We start from the raw sequence: 20,833 nt of genomic DNA on the forward strand, positions 1-20,833 counted from the left end.
TACAGTAGGACGCAGAACAAAATAATCAGTCAACTTGGTTCTTAGCAAGACCAACATATCATAAAGTCATTCTTGTAAGATGGAGTGGTGTAGCTATCATGTATGTGCAAGAAGTAGTGGTTAGTTTTATAGTACGACCTAGAATGTGTGCTTGGAAGGTTTCTGAACATAAGCTGAGGTTGACAATACCGCAAGTGTGCCGTGGGCAAGCCCTCAACAGTACCCTTGATGCTATGCAACCTGTGTGATGCTATGTGACCTGTGGTCACTTTTAAAGTTGGGAGAATTGCCCACAAGTCTAGCAGTTAGACTAACTAGTCGGCGACTTTCAATACTTTATGACTATAGCTTGTAATGGTAGTATAACAGCGCCTTCAGTTGCCTACTCTGTTACTATTGCAGTAAGTGGTGAATGCTCACCTCTCCAGACCAAAGAATGTCTAATATTTACAGCAAAACAAGAGCATTACAACAACATATCATATTCTCATGTAAATAACTAAACTGTGTAGTATCTCTTTTGAAAGATATTTCAAGTGTTGGGTGTTAAAAGGGTATGTAACAGGAAGTGATTGCCTATCATGAATTATGTGTGATAATTTGATTATATGTAAATATTTAAACAAAACTGTTATTTTTCTGTTAATTTTGTTTGTATGTTTAATCACTTTAAGGGCTTGCTAATGAAATGGGGTTTATATGATTGCAGGTAGATATTTTGTATTTCATACTTTCAAAATATATTTCTTAATGAGATCAGGTATTGCATGAATCCTGATAAAGCTTTATTTCCACTATGTGTCTTAAAAAAATTGTTATAGTACAAGGGTTTATACACATATAAGGCTTCACAACATCTCACCAGGGCACCCCTATATTCCTATGAAATGGAGTAATCTCGCATTCAGTAACACAGGGTAAATCCAAATGCATACAAGTATTTACATACACTGAAATGAAAACGTATTTATATTCTATGTATATCAAATCTATTGTATATTCACTTTCAACTGCTTTCTTTTTTCTACATGTCTTTATTAAACATCTGGTAATTTTTCTAATACTTTTATATAAGCATTCTAAATAGTATTTTTGACAAAAAAATAAATTTGTGAAAATGTGGGGATATTTTTGCAGATGTACTTTGTAGAAGGTAGGATAAGATGAGCAATAGAATGTCTGAGCTGGACACAGCTCCACAAGTTGCAATGTGAATGGCTGTTGCCTATCTAAAAGTCATAGCTCCACAAATTGTGGTGAGTAAATCCATTGCCTTAGATACAGTATGACTCCACAACTTGTAGAGAGTAGCTGTAGTCCTAAACAGTCATACCATCACAACTTAGATGTAGTCATAATGCACATCTCTGCAAGTTGTGGTGTGCAGATACAGTCATGGATCCACAAGTTGTGGTGTGCAGATAGTCATGGATCCACAAGTTGTGGTATGTAATTAGATGTGCCTTAGATATTGTTCCACAAATTTGCCATTGCCTTAGAAATGGTCACAGCTCCACAAATTGTGTGTCTGGTTATTGCTTTAGATACAGACATGTCTCCACAAGTTGTGGTGCACATAGATAGAGACATATCTCCACAAATTGTGTGTCTGGTTATTGCTTTTGCTTTGTCTCCACAAGTTGTGGTGCATATAGGTACAGACATGTCTCCACAAGTTGTGGTGCATTTAGACATGTCGTGGCTTGTATTGCTATTTAATGTTGCCTTAGATGAATTTTTTATGCTCCACAAGTTATGTTACATATAACTGTTGCATTAGACACTGCTGGCAAAGTTATGATGTGTAAAAATCAGGTCACATTAAACTGGCATTAACTTGGTGACCTGTATCATATCTGGTATTTGACAACCTTATTTTTGAAGTCATTGTTTTGTGGAGTTTGTTCAGTTGTTTCAGTAATTTACATCTCTTTTTTTTGAAGGACTGAGATGCATACCATGAAGTAATAGAATAACTTTGGTAAGTTGTTGTGTAGAGTAAATTCTAACATTCTGTGCATGGTACAAGAACAAGTACATGTGCCTTAGATATTGTTCCACACATTATGGTGTTTTATGGCCATTGCCTTAGATAAGGTTACAGCTCCACAAGTTGAGTGTCTGGTTAATAACGACACAGACGAGTACCCATCATGCAACAGTACTGTATACTATCAAATGGATCCTGTTCAGATTCTCCTAACACTTTCTTAACTTAATCTGGTGATATTTTTTCATACATGGGCTTTCAAATAATCATAAGGATGAGAATTGGGTATTTATTTTTGATTTGTCATGTATAAATTGTTTTTATCATGGCTTCCTACTTGAAAAATCAATGTGAAACAACATATGCCAAGTCCTCACTTGTAATTCAATAAATTGCAAAATAATAATAAATGTCTGAAATGTTTGCTATTGTACATACAGTAGCAAACATTTTACACATTTTTTTTATTTTTAGCTTTTTGCAATACATTGAGTTACAAACACAGACTTAGTCAATGTTGTTCACATTGATTTTTCACGGAGGAAGTCATAAATTGTTATAGAAATTAAAATCTATACCCCAATTCTCATCTTTATGGCAACTTTAAAGCCCATTTAATAGAAAATATCACCTAATTAAGTCAAGAAAGTGTTAGGAGAATCTGAACAGAATCCATTTGATATTATACAGTTACATGATGGGTAACAAGGAGTGAAAAATATCAAGTTTCTATACTTGTGTACAAATGTAACATTTTCAGATGTCTTTTAGATATGGATATGGAATAATCAGACGTACGATATGTATATTTTCTATCAATAAATTGTTTACAATGTAAATCTTTAACCAAGCAAAAAATAAATACAAATGAATACGAGTTTGTGTGCTTTTTGTGTTTTTGGTAAAGAAACTGAACATTTTCCAACACACTTATCAACTATTCTGTATAATTTCAATGGGTTGATTGATATACTTGTGACAACACTGAAGTGAGAGCCTACATACATACACACGCACACTCACTCACAAACATTAAACACGTAATTATATACACTTGCATGTACATGACATGTACATACAATGAAGGAACATGTCAAAATAAGCTACACTCCCTACAAACATTATACACCAACCTCTCCTATACATGTATCTGTATACAGACTTCACTCACATGCCCTTGACTACAATAAAAGCGAGTGTTCACATGCATGCACATATACAAACACACATACTGCACATTCTGTATGTGTGTGTATATATATATATGTATGCATGTGGGGTTGAGTGGGTATTCCTGGTAATGAATTATTGAAGTGTCAATGACTTCTACCCTTTTTTATGTCTGTATAGTTGTATTTCGTCTGTGGGTTTTTTTTTTATATATGGGAGTGTATCCTGCAACAATAATAATCATCATAATAAATGAGCAGCTAATTAAGAAATAAAGTGAGACATCTATTTGTAGACTGTAACTACTATCATGTATAAATATACCTTTATTATCTATACTAGCAAGAATTATAATTCTTTGCCATTCCAACTCTTGAAACCTCAATACAGTACAAGTTGATATAATGTCATATCATATCACTGCATGTCATGCAGAGAACCAATCATATCATGTATCACTGCATGTCATGCAGAGATCCAATTGATGTCATATCACTGCATGTCATGCAGAGATCCAATCATCATACAGAATCTGTTTCATCACATTAGTACTGTTCATATTTTGACAACCATCTCAAAAACTCTCATCGATTCTCAAAAACTCTCAAGGATTCACAAAAATTCTTTCATTGACAGATTGTAAAAATCTCCCATTTGTTTTTTAAATTCATCAATGGATTTTCAAAAACCACAGATTCTTAAATTTTTCCATGGATAGTCAATCCATCCACTGATTTTCCATAAACTCGTGGATTTTTGAATTCTTCCATGGCTTTTCAAAAAAAAAATCATACAGATTCTCAAAACTTCCCCATGGATTCACACCCAATAATTGTTCCAAAAAGTGAAACATGAAAATCTGTATATCAGAGATTGCTGAAATCAATATATCTATTCTACTTGCTGAATATTTTGATTTCATAATATTTATTTACATAAAAATTGGTAGGCATCCTGTGAACAGGTGGTTTTGGTAAATCATTGTCATACACAACAGATGTGTATGTATCAATAGCCATATTAAGAAAAATCCATAATTTCGCATTTCAAGCTCAAGGCGAAGCGGATATTAATTCTATACCTTGTTTGTTGTTGGGGGGGGGGGGGACTGAAATGTCACTGAACTAAACTACCAGACCAGCTTGACATGTTTGTATTTTTTTAAACACTGATACACTGTCAGGCTGTCTTCTACAACTCTTTCTGTACATTGCAAACACTATCAAATAAATATTAAACTTTAAATTAAAACAAACGAAATTCAGTTTCACAGTATTGACAATTATAAATTTACATTATAACACAAAATTCTATATTGAACTATTGGAAATATACTAATTTATGTAGTTACAATAACACATGCTTCTATTTTACAATAACAATATACGCTAAATGATTATTCTAAATAATGATGATTCTAAGATTTTCGATACAGGCCAAGTTGGTACTGCTACATTTGATAACAAAGGTGGTGATACATTTCTCTGAACTATACTGCTACCTGGTGGTTCCTCCATGTAAGAATTTTGATATTAATCAAGGGAATATTTGTGTCTGGTAGCTCAGGTACCAAAGGGTCAAAGGTCAAACTACTATAAGAACTCGCCCCAATATCATAAACCAGGACTATTTGTAAAAAATAATACATGTGATCATAGGAAATTACAACAATTCATACATTTTCTCATTTCTAATAACATAATAAAAACATTTTATTTTCTTATTTGCAGCCCTTGAGAGGTTAACTAAAGTAAACAGAATGTTTCTGTCAATTTAAATTATTGCAGCAACTTTAATGACAACATTTTCAAACTGTCACACATCAGCCTTTTCATATTTCTCAACAAATCTTGACTGCCTCTAATCAGTAATCTTTCACTGCTACAAAGATAGGAATTTAATATACAACCCAATTTAGCTTTTGTAGGAAGGTGACTTTTGTGCATGCCATCATTTCATGAGAAAAAGTCATGCACACTATCATTACATGAGAAAAAGTCTTCCAGGGTGCACATGGTAAAATGCTGCAATGTAATTGGTAATATGATCTATACAATACACACAGGCTGACTGGTGATTGGTCAGTTATATCAACATAACAGATGTACAAATTAATCTGCATATCTACTTGTCAGAAGTAAATACAAAGTTTTTACAGCTCTACATACATGACATTAACTTATATTTCTGGATGGCTTTGATAAAAATAAAAGTTCATGTAAAATGTTCATGAACTCCCTGAAGACATGTAAAATTCTGTGACTTCTGTGGATGTAAAATTGATGTTGACCATCAGTCTTTTAAGTTTGACAGATTAGTAGATTTTCACCAATAAATAATTTGAAATCTGGTTTACTAAAATTCTGGGTATGTGTATAAAGTGTTGTTACATACGCATTATAGGTACAAATAGGTATAGCCAATATGCCATATTGCAGTTACTAAAGTTCCAGCTAGAAGGTGCCATCAATTTGGCAAAGGGAGGGCTAACAATTGGTTATGGTGGCTGATTGTATAGCAATGTACAAAGCTGTAAACAAAATGTGTGTGAAAGAGCTCCACATGTTCGTAAAACTAAAAGAGCATTATTAGAGTAGTGGTTAGGCAGGTTTTGATTTACTGATAGTCGCTAGTAACACAGTACAGTGAGAACAACATGAAAATAAAAGGTAACTTTATGTTTGCTGCAATACAATATAATTCTGGTCCTCACTTCTGGCACCAAAACAGCTTAGGAACAACATTCTTAGTGGCCAAACCATGACATTTTTTATTTCTCCAATTATTGCCAAAATATAACGCATTTCATTATAAGCAACACTTGGTTATAGTTTAGTGCCCATCTCGAATTCTGACTAAAATTTGCTAATAGCAAAGTATCTAATACAAGATGGTGTACAAATATGTATCTCAAGCAGGATATGCAGAAAAAGTTGAAAACCTAAATTCTGTAACTTCTGAAAAATAATTGTAAGATTATCTTGAGTTTGAATGCAATATCTATGCAAATTGTTGTTCAGTAAAAATGAAAATATGTTAAGATTATGCAAATTATGTTATAAATATGCAATATATGAATATTCAAATGGTATGAGTGGAATTGGTAAATATTTGATATACACCTCAGTATCTAATTCAGATGTTGAATGTAGTGTATTTACATCATATCAGAGTTTATTACAGAAAAAGTCTCTCAACTGTTCAAGGGTGAATATACTTGATGAATATCTAAAAGGCACTCAAAGTATTCTACTTACTAAAGCATAGCTTGACATCAATTGCAATTGACTGAATTCAAACCAGTAATATGGTATAACTGATAAAACAATCAAATGATGTCATTATATATGCATGCTACAATGTATCAGAAATCCCTACAATGCAATCAACTGCTCAGAAGATGGATGCAATGTCATAGAAGACATGCACTGTCATTCACAGTATTCTTGATGAGTTTAATCATAGACCCTACTACATATACGTGTAGGGTCTATGGTTTAATCCAGCTTGAACATTCCAATATTTCAACTAGAGTAAAAGGTTTATGAACTCTACTTGTGCCATTTTAAATTTCACACTTGAAGAAAATGCTGATTTCATGAAAATATGCCAAATTATATATTTCAGTTGAAACCTAGGTAGCAATATATATCATGGCTGGAAATTGGTTTGAGATAGCCTGTGTAGGTGACTGACTGAATGGTAGACCTTGCAAGTGTTCTCTCCACACAGTCTACTACGTAGGCTATGTTTGAGGTAATTGTGCTATCTGTGATTGTACTATGAATATACATATAAAGGGATATGTATCAATGGCAATGTTTTCTAATGGTCAAGTTTGAACTTTTAACACTGGATATAGCAATAACAATATACAGTACTGATTTGAATCCAATGCAGAAATCATGTTATCTGGGTATATTAACAATGGGTAATTTACACCATGGTTATTGGGTATTTTTGCTAAAATGTTAATATTGCAACTTGATATTGTTTCACTTGACTTCTACCACTGGATATGTGAGATAGTTGGTAAAATGTTTATGAAATTAATATGCACAATCATAAAGTTGTACAATTTTAATATTGCATCTTTTAGTTTAGAGGAATTCATCATGACAAGGTAAATAGCATGTTAACTCAAGACTAACTCAATATGTACATGTTTTGTCATTTGCTGTACATAAACTTCATCTCCCTCTTTCTATTCTCCTCATGTAAATATACATACCTTGGAAAGAACTGTTCAGCCTTTAACTGCACGCAATAAACATTGTCCTTTTATACTGTAAAATGTTCTATCAAAATTTACAAATCTCTGGTTTCACTCTTATTATCATCTTGTTAACAGTTATACATCACAGTATGTTTACTTCTCATTGTTAGGTTCATTTTCATCTTGTTAACAGTTATACATCACAGTATGTTTACTTCTCATTGTTAGGTTCATTTTCATCTTGTTAACAGTTATACATCACAGTATGTTTACTTCTCATTCTTAGGTTCATTTTCATCTTGTTAACAGCTATACATCACTATATGTTTAGTTCTCATTCTTAGGTTCATTTTCATCTTGTTAACAGCTATACATCACTGTATGTTTACTTCTCATTCTTAGGTTCATTTTCATCTTGTTAACAGCTATACATCACTGTATGTTTACTTCTCATTCTTAGGTTCATTTTCATCTTGTTAACAGCTTTACATCACGATATGTTTAGTTCTCATTCTTAGGTTCATTTTCATCTTCATCTGATTTGGTTCTTTGTAGTTTACTTTGTCTTCTGTAAAAGTCAAATAAAACTGTAGGCGTGAGATCAGATTACTTTGAGCCATCACAAATACTTGTAGGCATGGGATCGGATTACTTTGAGCCATCACAAATACTTGTAGGCATGGGATCGGATTACTTTGAGCCATCACAAATACTTGCTTAGTACAGCTATTTCATTGCCATCCCTAAAATAACAGAATAATTCCATCAAAACTTCCTCTCAAAACTTTAAAGTTGCCTCTTTAGGCCACTCTAAAAAATAAAGGTATTTTCATATTGAAATTTTGAGTTCTGGCGAGTCTTTTCATGATTTCACATCACAAAAATTTCACTCAATTGCCAAGAAACACCATATTGAAACTTGTTTTCACTGCTATTGTTCTTTTAGTAGGACACCATTGCATTATGGGTCTAGAAACAATTGCTTCAACATTATTAGGGCAAAGGTAGAGATAACTTTGTGTTTCCTAGGTATAAGAAATGTAGCCAAAGTAAAATCACTCTCAACTGTGTTCCAATTTAATATGCTTTAATAAAGTCTCAACTTACCTCACTCTAATTCTTTCACATTTAGGACATTTGTCTGGTACAAAACAGTTTCTATGGTAACATGCCCAGCAAACTGAAAACAAGACCATGGATTATTAGACCATCAACTCAAACTGTTAAATGATGGTTTACACTTTAAAACAGACAAATTTGTAAATAAACTTATATACCTTGCTGTTAGCAAATTAATCCAACTTTGACATAGACAGTAATAAGGTATATATATTAGCATGAAATAAACACAATAGTAACATGCTCAGAGTCAGATGTCACTCTAACATCTACAGAAATAAACACACGAGTAACATGCTCAGAGTCAGATGTCACACTAACATCTACAGAAATAAACACATTGAAAAACTAAAGAGTGATTGTACAGACAGAATATATTGGTAATGATTCCTACCTTGACACTGTACACATTTACTGAGTTCAAATGGAAAGATTATATCACTATTATTGCACAATTCACAGATAAATCCCTTGGCTTGACACAGCTGAGAGAAAACAAAAAACAAAAATCATTATTTTCAGGGTTTTTTTTTCATTCAATGGCTTGTGTATGAGTTGCAGAGCAAGTTTTTTCATGTTTGTATACCAAGAATCCAATAAATTGGGTATAAATAGGAACAGAAGACAGCTTTAGTAAAATGTGGCTGCAGAGAGATTGTATGCTCCCCAGACAGTTAAGAAGAGCGGTTGTATTACTATATCTCTGTATCAGGGGTAATAATAACAGTACAACTGTGAATACAGCTGTGCTTTTCTGATAATTGACATACTGTAAATGATTATTACCAGAATAATTACTATCAGTAATATTTCACTGTCGAGAACACAGTTTTACATTTCAAGCTAAAATGGGTCACTGAAAACTACTAGTATCACAGAAGTTCAAGTTCAAACAGTTCCTGGTTGATTTATGTAGACATAATTTCTCTTTGTCTCTTACCTGACACTGTTGGACATGTGTTATTGCATCTTCTACCAATTCTTTGAGTTCACCAGTCATGTCACCCCGTTTCACTTTGAGTAAGTCATTTAATGAGTAAATATTGATATCATGAATGAGGTGATGTGGTCGTTTATCAAATTCATTCCACATACTGTAAGGCAATGCAAAAATACAAGTTTGAATAATTGAGTAAAAAACAAACTTTAATGGTTTGAAAGTAAAGTAAGACATTGTTTTCTGAGAGAAAAAATGATTCTATCTCGAAAAGTTTGCTGACATTTTGTTTTTCTCACTGGAGACATTCTTCAGAGATTGGCTACGTAACCAGATCACTGGCAAAAGCAAAGGGTATGTACAGACTGGAATGTGTACTTGTACGGTCAAATATCTACACCGTTACACTGCATATGATACAACATATACATGTAATGCAGAAAGGAACATAGATTTAGTTACACAACATTTAAATATGAGTGCAGTCCTTGAAATTTTAACCTTTAAATCTCATCCCAATATTGGTGATAGCTTAAATTCATCTTTCTCCCATGGGGTATTTATTTGTACACAAAAAAAACCCTAAAAGTTAAGAAAAACACGACTAAGTATAAGTGATTAAAACTAAACCTTATTACCAAATTTTGTTATATTGGTAAATTTTCAACCCTTGACTCACCTTTGACCCTGCCTGCAGGTTCGAAGAAAATCTTTTAAATAATATAACTGAGTTCTGAGTTCCTGTAGGAAGGAAATAATAACCATATCACTTATTTCTTAACAAAATAATATATCGTTGTGTCAGTGCAGTAAGGTCGTATCTGCTATGTTATTGTATAGGCAGATACGACCTTACTGCATTGACACGATGATATACAGACCAACGTACTCTGCCACATGCAATAACACAGTTTGAGCAGGTGTATAATCCTATACCTATGATTACATTCTCTGTATTACGTCACCTCATGTCAAACACTGTCACCAAAATGTGCAAAGTATTCATTTATTCCAAATGCATTTTAGCATTTTTGTGTAATACTTACTCTGACCAAATCTAGTCCTTTCACTTTCCTATACAATGATGGGTTTATATCCGTCACATTATAGAAGGGGTCATTCTGCATTTTAAACAACAACTCCCTGGAAAAGTTGGACACAGCATACTTCCGGAAATCCCACTTTCGTAAAATTCTTCCCGGAATTACAGATAATTCATTAGCATGGCAACAGTGACAGAAATATTTTCCAAGGTATTCACAGTATCTCAGCCTCTTGACATAACCTGCAGTGTTCAAAGTTGGAAAATAATTTGTTTCTTTGAAGTCAGTCCATTCCATTGCTAGATAGGGGATGGAGGGTGTGGTGGATGTCAGAAGGGGTTATTCCAATTGAAGTGTAGTACGGTGGTTTGTATTGTGTAAGTATTTATACTGGTGTTCGATCTGAGCCTAAATTTGTACAATTTGCTGTGTTTTACACATTCAAATACCAAAGTGACTGTGATTTTACTTTACTATGTCATGTTTGAAGATGCATGTCTAAGAATGTAAGAAAGGTCAGAGGTCAAAGTGGAAAGTTCACTGACCTGGCTCTATCTTCATTCCACAGCCAGCACATCTATAATTCTGCTTGGCAACAATCACTTTGATTCTACAAGGAAAAAAAGAAAGTTCTACATTTATGACTTGAAATACAGGTTTCAACATTAGCCTGGGAACAACCTCACAATCTGAACATATATGCAGAACACATGACATTGAAGAGAGACATATAATGAACATCTTGGAATTGACTTGAGGAATATCCACTATTCTTACCTTGGTGCTGGATGTATGTTAGAGATTATCAGTGGTCTAGGGGGTGCCCACTCTATCTTGTCTATTCATACACTGTACAGTATTCTTACTTTGGTGCTGGATGGATGTTAAAGATTATCTGTGGTCTAAGGGGTGCCCACTCTATCTTGTCTATTCAGACACTGTACAGTATTCTTACCTTGGTGCTGGATGGACGTTAAAGATTATCTGTGGTCTAGGGGGTGCCCACTCTAGATTGCCTCTTACTCTGATCTGTTGAAGGCAATACAAGACAAATATCACTAGATATTATTTAAATTCATAATTCATATCTTAGAACAAGATATATTCAATCCAACTTATACAGTGGTATAATGTGCTGTGATAAACATTTATTCAGTCTTCTGTCGTCAGTTATTTCACAAGATGATTTAGAGACTGGTAACACCGTCTGTAATTGCCGAGAAGAGCACATGGCATGGCTGATAGATGCTTTGATACTAGACTTACATGTATATTATCTCAGCTAACATTGTTGAACAAAGAGTTACTAACAACTCAAAGTGCTTTGACAATTGTAAAACTGCTCAATATAAAGAGTCATTCTTTGTAAAAACACTAGTAGACTGGAACCATCTGGACAATAGTACTGTGTGCGCTAAATCTTGTGATGCATTTAAAATGGCAGTCACTTTCAAAAACCATTCTGACTAATACTCCCCCCCCCCCCCCCCCCCCCTGTGTGTTATTCCTTACCCAGGACCTACACTGTAACTATACAGACAGAGATCAATGTCAATGTGTTGCAATAGTAGTAGTTTTAGTTTATGTCCATATCAGTTTGTTATCTTTCCAATAACTTATCTGTCACAGTAACTGTTGTAAATTTGAGAAATGAAATAATCAATGTGTACTAGGCATGGATTCCAGGATAGTTATTTGGTTAAAAAAACACCAAAATTATCAATTTTAGATTGACAGTAAGAACTTTTAAGCTTACATTTTTGTTTGGAAGCACTAGGTCTGCATTCTCACCATCATCTGGTGATATAGGGAAAGACTTTGGTAGAGGTAACAACTGGAAAAACCAAAACAAATGCATTTAAATGTGTGTAAGAGAAAGTAGTAATGCTATGAATATGTATTACATCATGTTACTTCAGGAATAGCTTGTCCAGAAATAAGAGAATCAAAGACAGACAAACAAACAGACAGACAGACAGACTAGCCATACTCTAAACTTCACAAAGAGCCCAATGGGATCAGTCATATTATAATATACATATTTTTGAATAGGTCTTGCTCACATTCAAGCAGAGATTGACAGATCAATGACTGTTTATAAAACTAATTCTGACAGCCGTTTTTGATAGACCCTCATAAGTTAATCAAACACACACTACCTATAGTAAAAAAGACAAGTGAACGATACTTTCCAAACTATTCCTGTTCTGATGACCTCTCTAGATATAACCCACTATATAGAGGCTGGTAAGTGTCAATAACATGTAATTTGACTTACTGCTTGTGGTACATCTTGTTCAGAAACAAGCCAATCTAAGTCTGATGCTGCTGGTAACTGTTTGGCAGAAAATTTCTTTAATAAACAAATTGCTACGGCATCAGCTGAACTGTTAGTACTCTCAGTCAAAGTAGAATCACTTTGAGTATGTCGGTGGATATCAGCATCTGAAATATGTACAAGTTTAATTTATACCAGTAATTATTTGAACTACTTGAAAGTGAAAAGCGTAATTGTTAATCTTTGTGTTTTGAGTAGATAGTGATGTTAATGGTAAGGGAGAATACATCTGATATGATCTCATTGTAGTATATACAGGTATGGGAATGACATTTACAACTTTTCACGTGTTTTAATATCGTCTGCAGGAATCTGTAAGCTACTTCCACGTCAGTAGCTGTGCTTTAGCACCTTGATTGTGATTACTGTCAATCCATGACAACCAAGTGAATGTACAAATAAATGTTTGATTTGATTTGATTTGATTAGAAGGATCTTGCATTATAAAGGTCACGCAGGATGACAACTACACGGCAGATATTTGAAAAAGAAGAATAAAAAATGGGGTAATCTATTATCTATACATTTTCAAATACACAACTGTGCCAGTAAAGCTCAGCAAGAGCACAGAAATAAACTTCACATCTATTGGTGGTAGTATTATGAAAGGTGATCCTATCATTTTGCATATTTTACACTGAATTAACTATATTGTCATCCACACATCAACATCAATACACATGTTTGCATAGCTCTGCTGTTGACAAAACAGACAGATTTGAGTTGTATGTACAAACCTTACATGCAGGGCTAGTAATACACAAGTGTGTTGTCTCTACATTGTATACTATGGCTATACTGATGCCAATTACAACTCAATAGTCTCTAGATTGTATACTATAGCTATACTGATGCAAATTCCCAACTGAATATTACATACCAGAATAGAGGGCTAGTAATACACAAGTGTGTTGTCTCTACATTGTATACTATAGCTATACTGATGCCGATTCCCAATTGAATAGTACATACCAGAATAGAGAGAAGCTAATGAAGCTGTCAGTCCATGACCACAAAGTTCTGTCAAATTACTACTGTTCACTTGATCTGTCAGTTCCAATTCATCTATCTGATCACTGCTACCTGAGTCTAGAGGAGTAGAAGTAGGTATATACATGTAGTTATATGTACAACAGTATATAGTTACATATAGATCACTGCTATCTGAGTCTAGGGGAGTAGAAGTAGGTATATACATGTAGTTATATGTACAACAGTATATAGTTACATTATATAGATCACTGCTATCTAAGTCTAGGGGAGTAGAAGTAGGTATATACATGTAGTTATATGTACAACAGTATATAGTTACATATAGATCACTGCTATCTGAGTCTAGGGGAGTAGAAGTAGGTATATACATGTAGTTATATGTACAACAGTATATAGTTACATATAGATCACTGCTATCTGAGTCTAGGGGAGTAGAAGTAGGTATATGCATGTAGTTATATGTACAACAGTATATAGTTACATATAGATCACTGCTATCTGAGTCTAGGGGAGTAGAAGTAGGTATATGCATGTAGTTATATGTACAACAGTATATAGTTACATATAGATCACTGCTATCTGAGTCAAGGGGAATTGAAGTAGATATATATGCATGCAGTTATATGTACAACAGTACATTTGTATATAGGTATTTGTATAATGCAATATTCAAAATTAACTACAAGTTTAAATATGATGTACCGATATTCATGACTATATGTTGTAATTTTTCAATTTTACATTTTACACATGAAGAACAGTAACTGTGATACATGAAACAGAGAGCATAGACAAGTTTACAACACACAGCTTTAAGTTTAAATTAGTCTCTCAATCTTAGCTTTAAATGATGTATTCATGAATAGACAAATTCTAAGATCTAATCCACAGATGTCTTTACAACTTCACAGAGAACATTTGTAAGTTTTAATCTTAAACTATAGACAGATGAAGCACACCAACCTGAGTGTTCTGACACTGAGTCCAGTGGTGAGCTGGATGGTGAGGCACTGGATGTAGTGGTGGTTGTGGTAGCTGAAAACAGATAGAATTATAACCCACACTTATATGTGTTACCCATACAATTTATATCAATATATTTATGGAATTACCATGACAACTATGTAAATAAATGAAATGCATTAAATATTTATAATTATTATGATAAAATTATGTCATTATTTATATTATGTAATCACCAGCTTACATGTGTGTGCGTCAACTTTCTCGGATGCAGAGCAAAATAACACAGAACCAATTTTTATCTTTGTGAGGCCTGTGATTTTTTCTTGTCATAATGACATTACATTCTTTGTACTTACTATCAGCCTTTCCATTACCAAATGCAGACATAAACGCTTTCTCATTTCTTCTTTCTCGTCTTCTGATTCTTATTCTCTGTTTAAGTTCCTGTATCTCTTCATCTGATGCATCGGATTCATTGTCTGATTTCAATGACTGGTCACACTTTATTTGTTCAATGGCAGCAATGATTGCCTCAGATATACTAAAGTGTGCATTCTCCTGTAAACATAGATATAAGCATAGTTACTATGGGGCAAATGTAAAAAGTTGTAGCATGGAGTTTTTTGTCTTTTTTCTGTGTTCTTTGCTCAGCAGTTTTGAAGGATGTTAAATTGTTTGCTTTATGTCTCATAGTGTAAGGGATCAAACACATTGGTATAATGTTGTACACAAAGTCCAATGTTTGACATCCATGGTCTTCTATGGCCATATCAGAAACAAAATAGCAATATCACCACAAGATTTACTCAGCAAAATAAATTTCAATATGTTGTTCCACAATTCTCTAATTCTATAATTAGATTATATGTATATTTTAATTTAAAAAAAAACAAGCAGACTTACCCGATCCAGGTCAGGCCAGGTTTGAAAATCCTGGGATGATAGAAAACTCATCAATGACTGACCCTCTTCAGGTTTTGGAAACATGCAATCTGATGGTGAGGATACACCTAGCAACACAAAACATAACATCATCATAATTTCAAAAGTAAGTGGAATTAAACTCAGAATGGACAGTTAACCCCAGAAATGTCAGCTTTTTATCAACTTATGTGAACTGAGGACATTTAACTTATTAAGTTTTTATTACATTATTACAAGCTGACAAATGAAAAGCTACTCAACACTATTATTCATGTCTGAACTAAAGTCATAATTTCTAATTGGTTTATTTCCTATCTGTGTAAACGGGAACTTTCATTTCAAACGCTATATGAACTAATCTTAAACGAACGAACAGAATGAAAACACTAACCTTCATCAACAAAACTTGGTGATCTCTCCATCTTAGTTGGTAACGAAGACGATAAGTTAGCCCCATCTACTTCTGTAGTGCTAGCACCTGATTCATCAAGACTTTCCTTAAAATGTACAGGTGTGTTTTGGAACAAACCAACATCAGACTTTGATCTTGAGTGCTGATTTAATGGTCTTTTTATATTTGTAGGTTTACTCACAGACTTCTGTTCACTTTTCTCTTTGTGGTGCTCTATTTCTTCATCTGAGCTGTCATTACCAAATAATAGTTTATCATTTCCAATAGTTTTACTTCTGTCTTTTGATTCGTTGCGGTTTGGAAATTCAACACTTTCATCTTCATCTTCTTCCACGAGATTCTTCAAATCACTTTCACTCATACTACTAGCTTTCTTCTTTCCTATTTTACGATTCTCTGATTTATTACGTCCATTTTCTAAAACATCAGTTGACATTTTCCCAAAGTCTTTAGCACCGGTAAACTTACTGTAACTTCCACTTTTTCTGCTACCAACTCCACTGTTTAAACTCTCACTACTTCTCCGTAAGTCTTCAGCATAGCTTTTAAGACTACTTGCATAGTTAGAATCAAGGTAAAATTCAGTGTTCAACAATGGGTCATTTGCAACTCTCGTGACACTATTTTCCTCAGTGTTTTCATGATTCACTGTAGTCCTATAATCTGTCCCTTCTAAGACAGACAATAAAATATTTTTGGCAGAGTTTCTTCTTTCAAGTCTTTCAATGGGACTACTTGGTAAATTACTTGCAGTGGCATGGCCATCTGATGTTGTTAGAATACTCTCTGTCTTTGGTGAGGTGAAAGGTGGTGGTTGTAAGACAACTGGTGTAGAGTCTCTTCTGTTTGCTATATTCACACTATGATATCCTGATGGTTGGTTTATTGGTAATGATGCACTACGAGTGTGTGACATTTTCCTTGTTTTCAACTGCAATGAAAAGTCAAATAAGGCTTTTTTAACAATGAACTAAATCATTGGTGAGGTTTTGTTGGGCCTGGGCGACTCAAACCTAACTAAAACAGTCATTTGAATAGTCAAATGAAAGAGGTTGTCAACCCTTACTATTATCCTCAGTAAAAATGTCATTTGTAATACAAATTGCAAATGAATGTCAAATACCCAACTTTCATTGTAAATGTCAAAGGTTAACAATCTCAATTTTGGCAGGTGTCAAAGGTCAAGTACCCAACATTCAGTGCTATGTCACATGTCTTTCAGTCTAAGTGTCAAAGGTCAACTAACTCACTTTCAATTTGCAAATTTTATTTTTATTTGATTATGCAAATCATCAACTGACTCATTCTATGTCCCTCATTGTCATCAGACTACTTTAGCAAAGTGGACTAAGTGACTCAATATGCTGTTATGTGAACTTCTTGAAAACATGCATATCCTGTGAAATACTAAATATGGAATATCTTTCAACACTATTGCTGACATATATTTGCATCAAAATAAAATTTCAATGAAATATTTTTTGTCATACAAACACAGTAACAATATATGTACCTTCCTACAGTTAGGATACCGGCCAGCCAACCAGCCAAACTATCAAATTATAAACTTCTAAACTCCAGAACACTGTTCTGTTCAGCAATGCTGAATGGTTTAATAATAAACCACACCATATAGATTAAACAAACGTGTCTTCAGTTTCACTTTGAAACAATACAGACTAAAGGTCTAACTGGTGCTAAATGGAAGTATGTTCCAAAGGTCAAGGCAAATAAACAGCCAATACATGAATCATTTGTTAACACACATTAAATACAAAATCTTGCATGAATTATTTTTACTTTTCAACAATGTCTTAGGTTTGTGGGAGTTTACAAATACATATATTGTGTAAATGACAGACATAGAAAGTATTTTGATTAGCTTGACAGACAACATACTATATTACCCAAAGTCTTTACCAACATGATCCCATTGGACATTAATACATCTAATACATGTGTCATGTCACTTTGATTATAAACTGTGTTAGATTTGGAATAATTGGAATACCTACCAGTTTAGGGTCAATACTTGCAAGTAATGCTGGGTTGTTTTCTTCCACTGCTGTCAGACATAAATGTACGGCTTTATAGTGGGGTTGACTACAAAGAAATGCATTCTCTGAAATAAAATGGGTGACGCACATTAACAACAGATAGCTATTGTCTGATTTACTAAAATATAGAAATACATTCTCTGAAATATACATGAACATTTTATAGCCAAGAAGTGTGGCTGTAATCAGAAACACATTCTTAGAAATTAACAAAAACAATATAAATGGTATTTCTGGTATTTTACAATTGTAAACTTACCATGATAACACTGATGTAAATGATCTTGATTTTCTACAAGTATCTTGAGTTGTGAAGCCAGGTTATGGTCCTGTAGACTCTGTCTGACCCATGCCTTGCCTCGATCCATGCCATCGTCAGCTGAATGTTTTCCTGCTTGTTCTATAAGTGGTGCTGATATAGGGTGTAACCATCGTAAACCTTTGATAAATGTCCAGTATTCACTTCCCATGGTGTAAAATACCTGATGAAAACCCCCAGAAACAACTCATGTCAGAGGTCAAAGCCATGCATTTTCTTTGTTTCACATAGAAAGTATTATTGTTTATTTGTCTTTAATGACAACTACATAATTTAATGAAAAACAGAATACAGTATAACAGTGGTTGTAAAATGTTGTATAAACTTATAAACTTATCAAGCAATATCAAGTGTCCATAGTTTCACATAGTAATGACTATGGAAAGAATTTATCAGTGAAAACAGGGTTAATGGAAAGCATTTCTTTGCAAATCGCAACTCATCAACAATTGCCCATATATGTATACAGTCTATCAAAATCCAGTGGACCACTTATAGCTGCCTTTGTATTACTATCCTAACATTTCCACTATATCAAAAATATATCTTGAGTGCCCAAGATCGACACCCAAATTTTTCATACATTGAACAGTCTGAGTTCAGAATTATTGTTGTTTACCAGCACATTAAATTCCTACATTGGACTAAATAACATCTGAGTTCAGTTATTGTTGTTTACCTGTTGTTGTTTGACTCCATGTTTGAGTATACTCTCCACATCATTACATAATCTAGATAAGCCACCATAGGTGGACCATACATTAGTACTGTTAGATGCTAATAAACCTTCAACTGTTGATTTTAATGCTAATAATAGATGTTGATGCTCAAGCCTGTAAAATATACCAAAAAACAAAAAAAACATCTGTTGAATATATGTAATATTACACCAAGTTTGAATATATGTATTGTAATATTATACCAAGTTTGATGGCCATTTTGACCTCATTTGTCACAGGGCAGGAAGTAGGTACACAATATGTAAAAATCTGTCAAAACCTCCCACAGTATTTTATCAGCATTTGTTTATGAGATTACAGTATTCAGTTCAGGAAAATGTATATTGTATCAAGTTTTTCTTGCTCTGGATTCCTGAAAGCTCTCATTCACAGTATAAATAACTAAAGCTGTGTTGACAATGATGTCAGATATGTGAAACTTCTGTCTTCTAGTCATACAAAACTAAAAGAGTAACCTTTGACCTTTTGAAAGTGAGACAGTAGTTAACTACCTTTCAGTATTCATAACTCAGTATACTTTGATTTTTTACATTTCATATAAATTATAATTGTGGTTTCCATTACAACATGATAGATTGATACCCGGCACATTGTATATTGCATATTCCTTATTTCATCATTTTTCATCAAATGCCTCCTTCTATCTTCCAGTCATAGAAAACTCAAATTGTAATTTTTGACCTTTTGAATGTTCAGTAGTTCACTACATTTCAATATTGACACCTATAATACGTATTTCACATTAATTTTGGTTTCTGTTGTGATCTAATATAATAAATTAATTTATGTGTCCATTCATATCATCCTTGTTTCATCATTTTATCATCAACTCCCTTCCCTCTACTTCTCTTCTCTATAGTTACCTACTTATCTTGTTAAGTATCTTTATTTACTATACATTTTTTTTAAATGTGTTTTTAAAAAAACACTCATACAGATTGATTTGAGTGCCTGTCTGTGGTTTCAAGGGTTGTGCGCTTTAATTAACGTGTGAACATTGTTGCATATTTGAAGGTGGTAATGGGAATGTTTTCTGGTGCATTGTGACATCGCCAATCTGCCATGTATACGCAAGTATTTCGAAGTTGTCATTGCTTCCTCCACGTCGCCGATGTTTATTGTTCTGTATAATAGCGGACATCGGATGATGTGATCCAGAGTCGGCGTCCAGTCTCAACCGTAACACACAAATATTATAATTGTAAAGCAGGGAACTATTCTTAATTTTACTAAATCACCCTATGGTGACGCAATCTGTACTCGTTTTTCTCTATAACTCTTAATTCTGTACATTATTCGATAGAAACTTATAACATAATATTAAATTCCTCACCTCAATTCATCAGGTTCATCCTTCGTCGCCATATTGCATGTTTACAATTACGTCATAAAATTCGGCAAGTAAACAAACCTTCGATTGGGTGACACGCCTATTCAAAATTGTACCTTATCGGGGTCATTTCCTTTTGTGTAATTCTGATATTAAAACTATCTGCGAAGACAGAATGTGGGGATGAATGGATCCTTATCATACGTAAATTTATGCTTATAAATAAGCAAACCTAACGGAGTAACGCAGTTTCACGATATCCCAATCATCCAATGAAAC

At 33.6% G+C, this 20,833-nt stretch overlaps 1 protein-coding gene across 2 annotated transcripts; it reads right to left on the reverse strand.

Moving 5' to 3' along the window:
* Positions 1–3,466: 3,466 nt before the first annotated feature.
* On the reverse strand, positions 3,467–20,833 carry LOC144442532 (run domain Beclin-1-interacting and cysteine-rich domain-containing protein-like). 2 transcript variants are annotated; one of them, XM_078131900.1, is made up of 19 exons: positions 20,558–20,833; positions 19,164–19,317; positions 18,425–18,647; positions 18,124–18,230; positions 16,088–17,039; positions 15,676–15,782; positions 15,129–15,330; positions 14,770–14,841; positions 13,786–13,902; positions 12,754–12,920; positions 12,232–12,309; positions 11,431–11,504; positions 11,021–11,085; positions 10,479–10,717; positions 10,112–10,173; positions 9,436–9,589; positions 8,890–8,980; positions 8,484–8,556; positions 3,467–7,944 (listed from the first exon to the last, which is right to left on the reverse strand). In XM_078131900.1, exons 1-19 carry the CDS (start codon positions 20,587–20,589, stop codon positions 7,878–7,880), a joined length of 3,036 nt encoding a protein of 1,011 aa, XP_077988026.1. In that variant the 5' UTR covers positions 20,590–20,833; the 3' UTR covers positions 3,467–7,877. The 2 variants fall into 2 exon arrangements, with proteins under 2 accessions (XP_077988026.1, XP_077988027.1); XM_078131901.1 differs by having other exon boundaries at positions 7,852–7,963.

The sequence above is a fragment of the Glandiceps talaboti genome, chromosome 11 (genome assembly GCF_964340395.1).
Source record: "Glandiceps talaboti chromosome 11, keGlaTala1.1, whole genome shotgun sequence".
NCBI lineage: Eukaryota > Metazoa > Hemichordata > Enteropneusta > Spengelidae > Glandiceps > Glandiceps talaboti.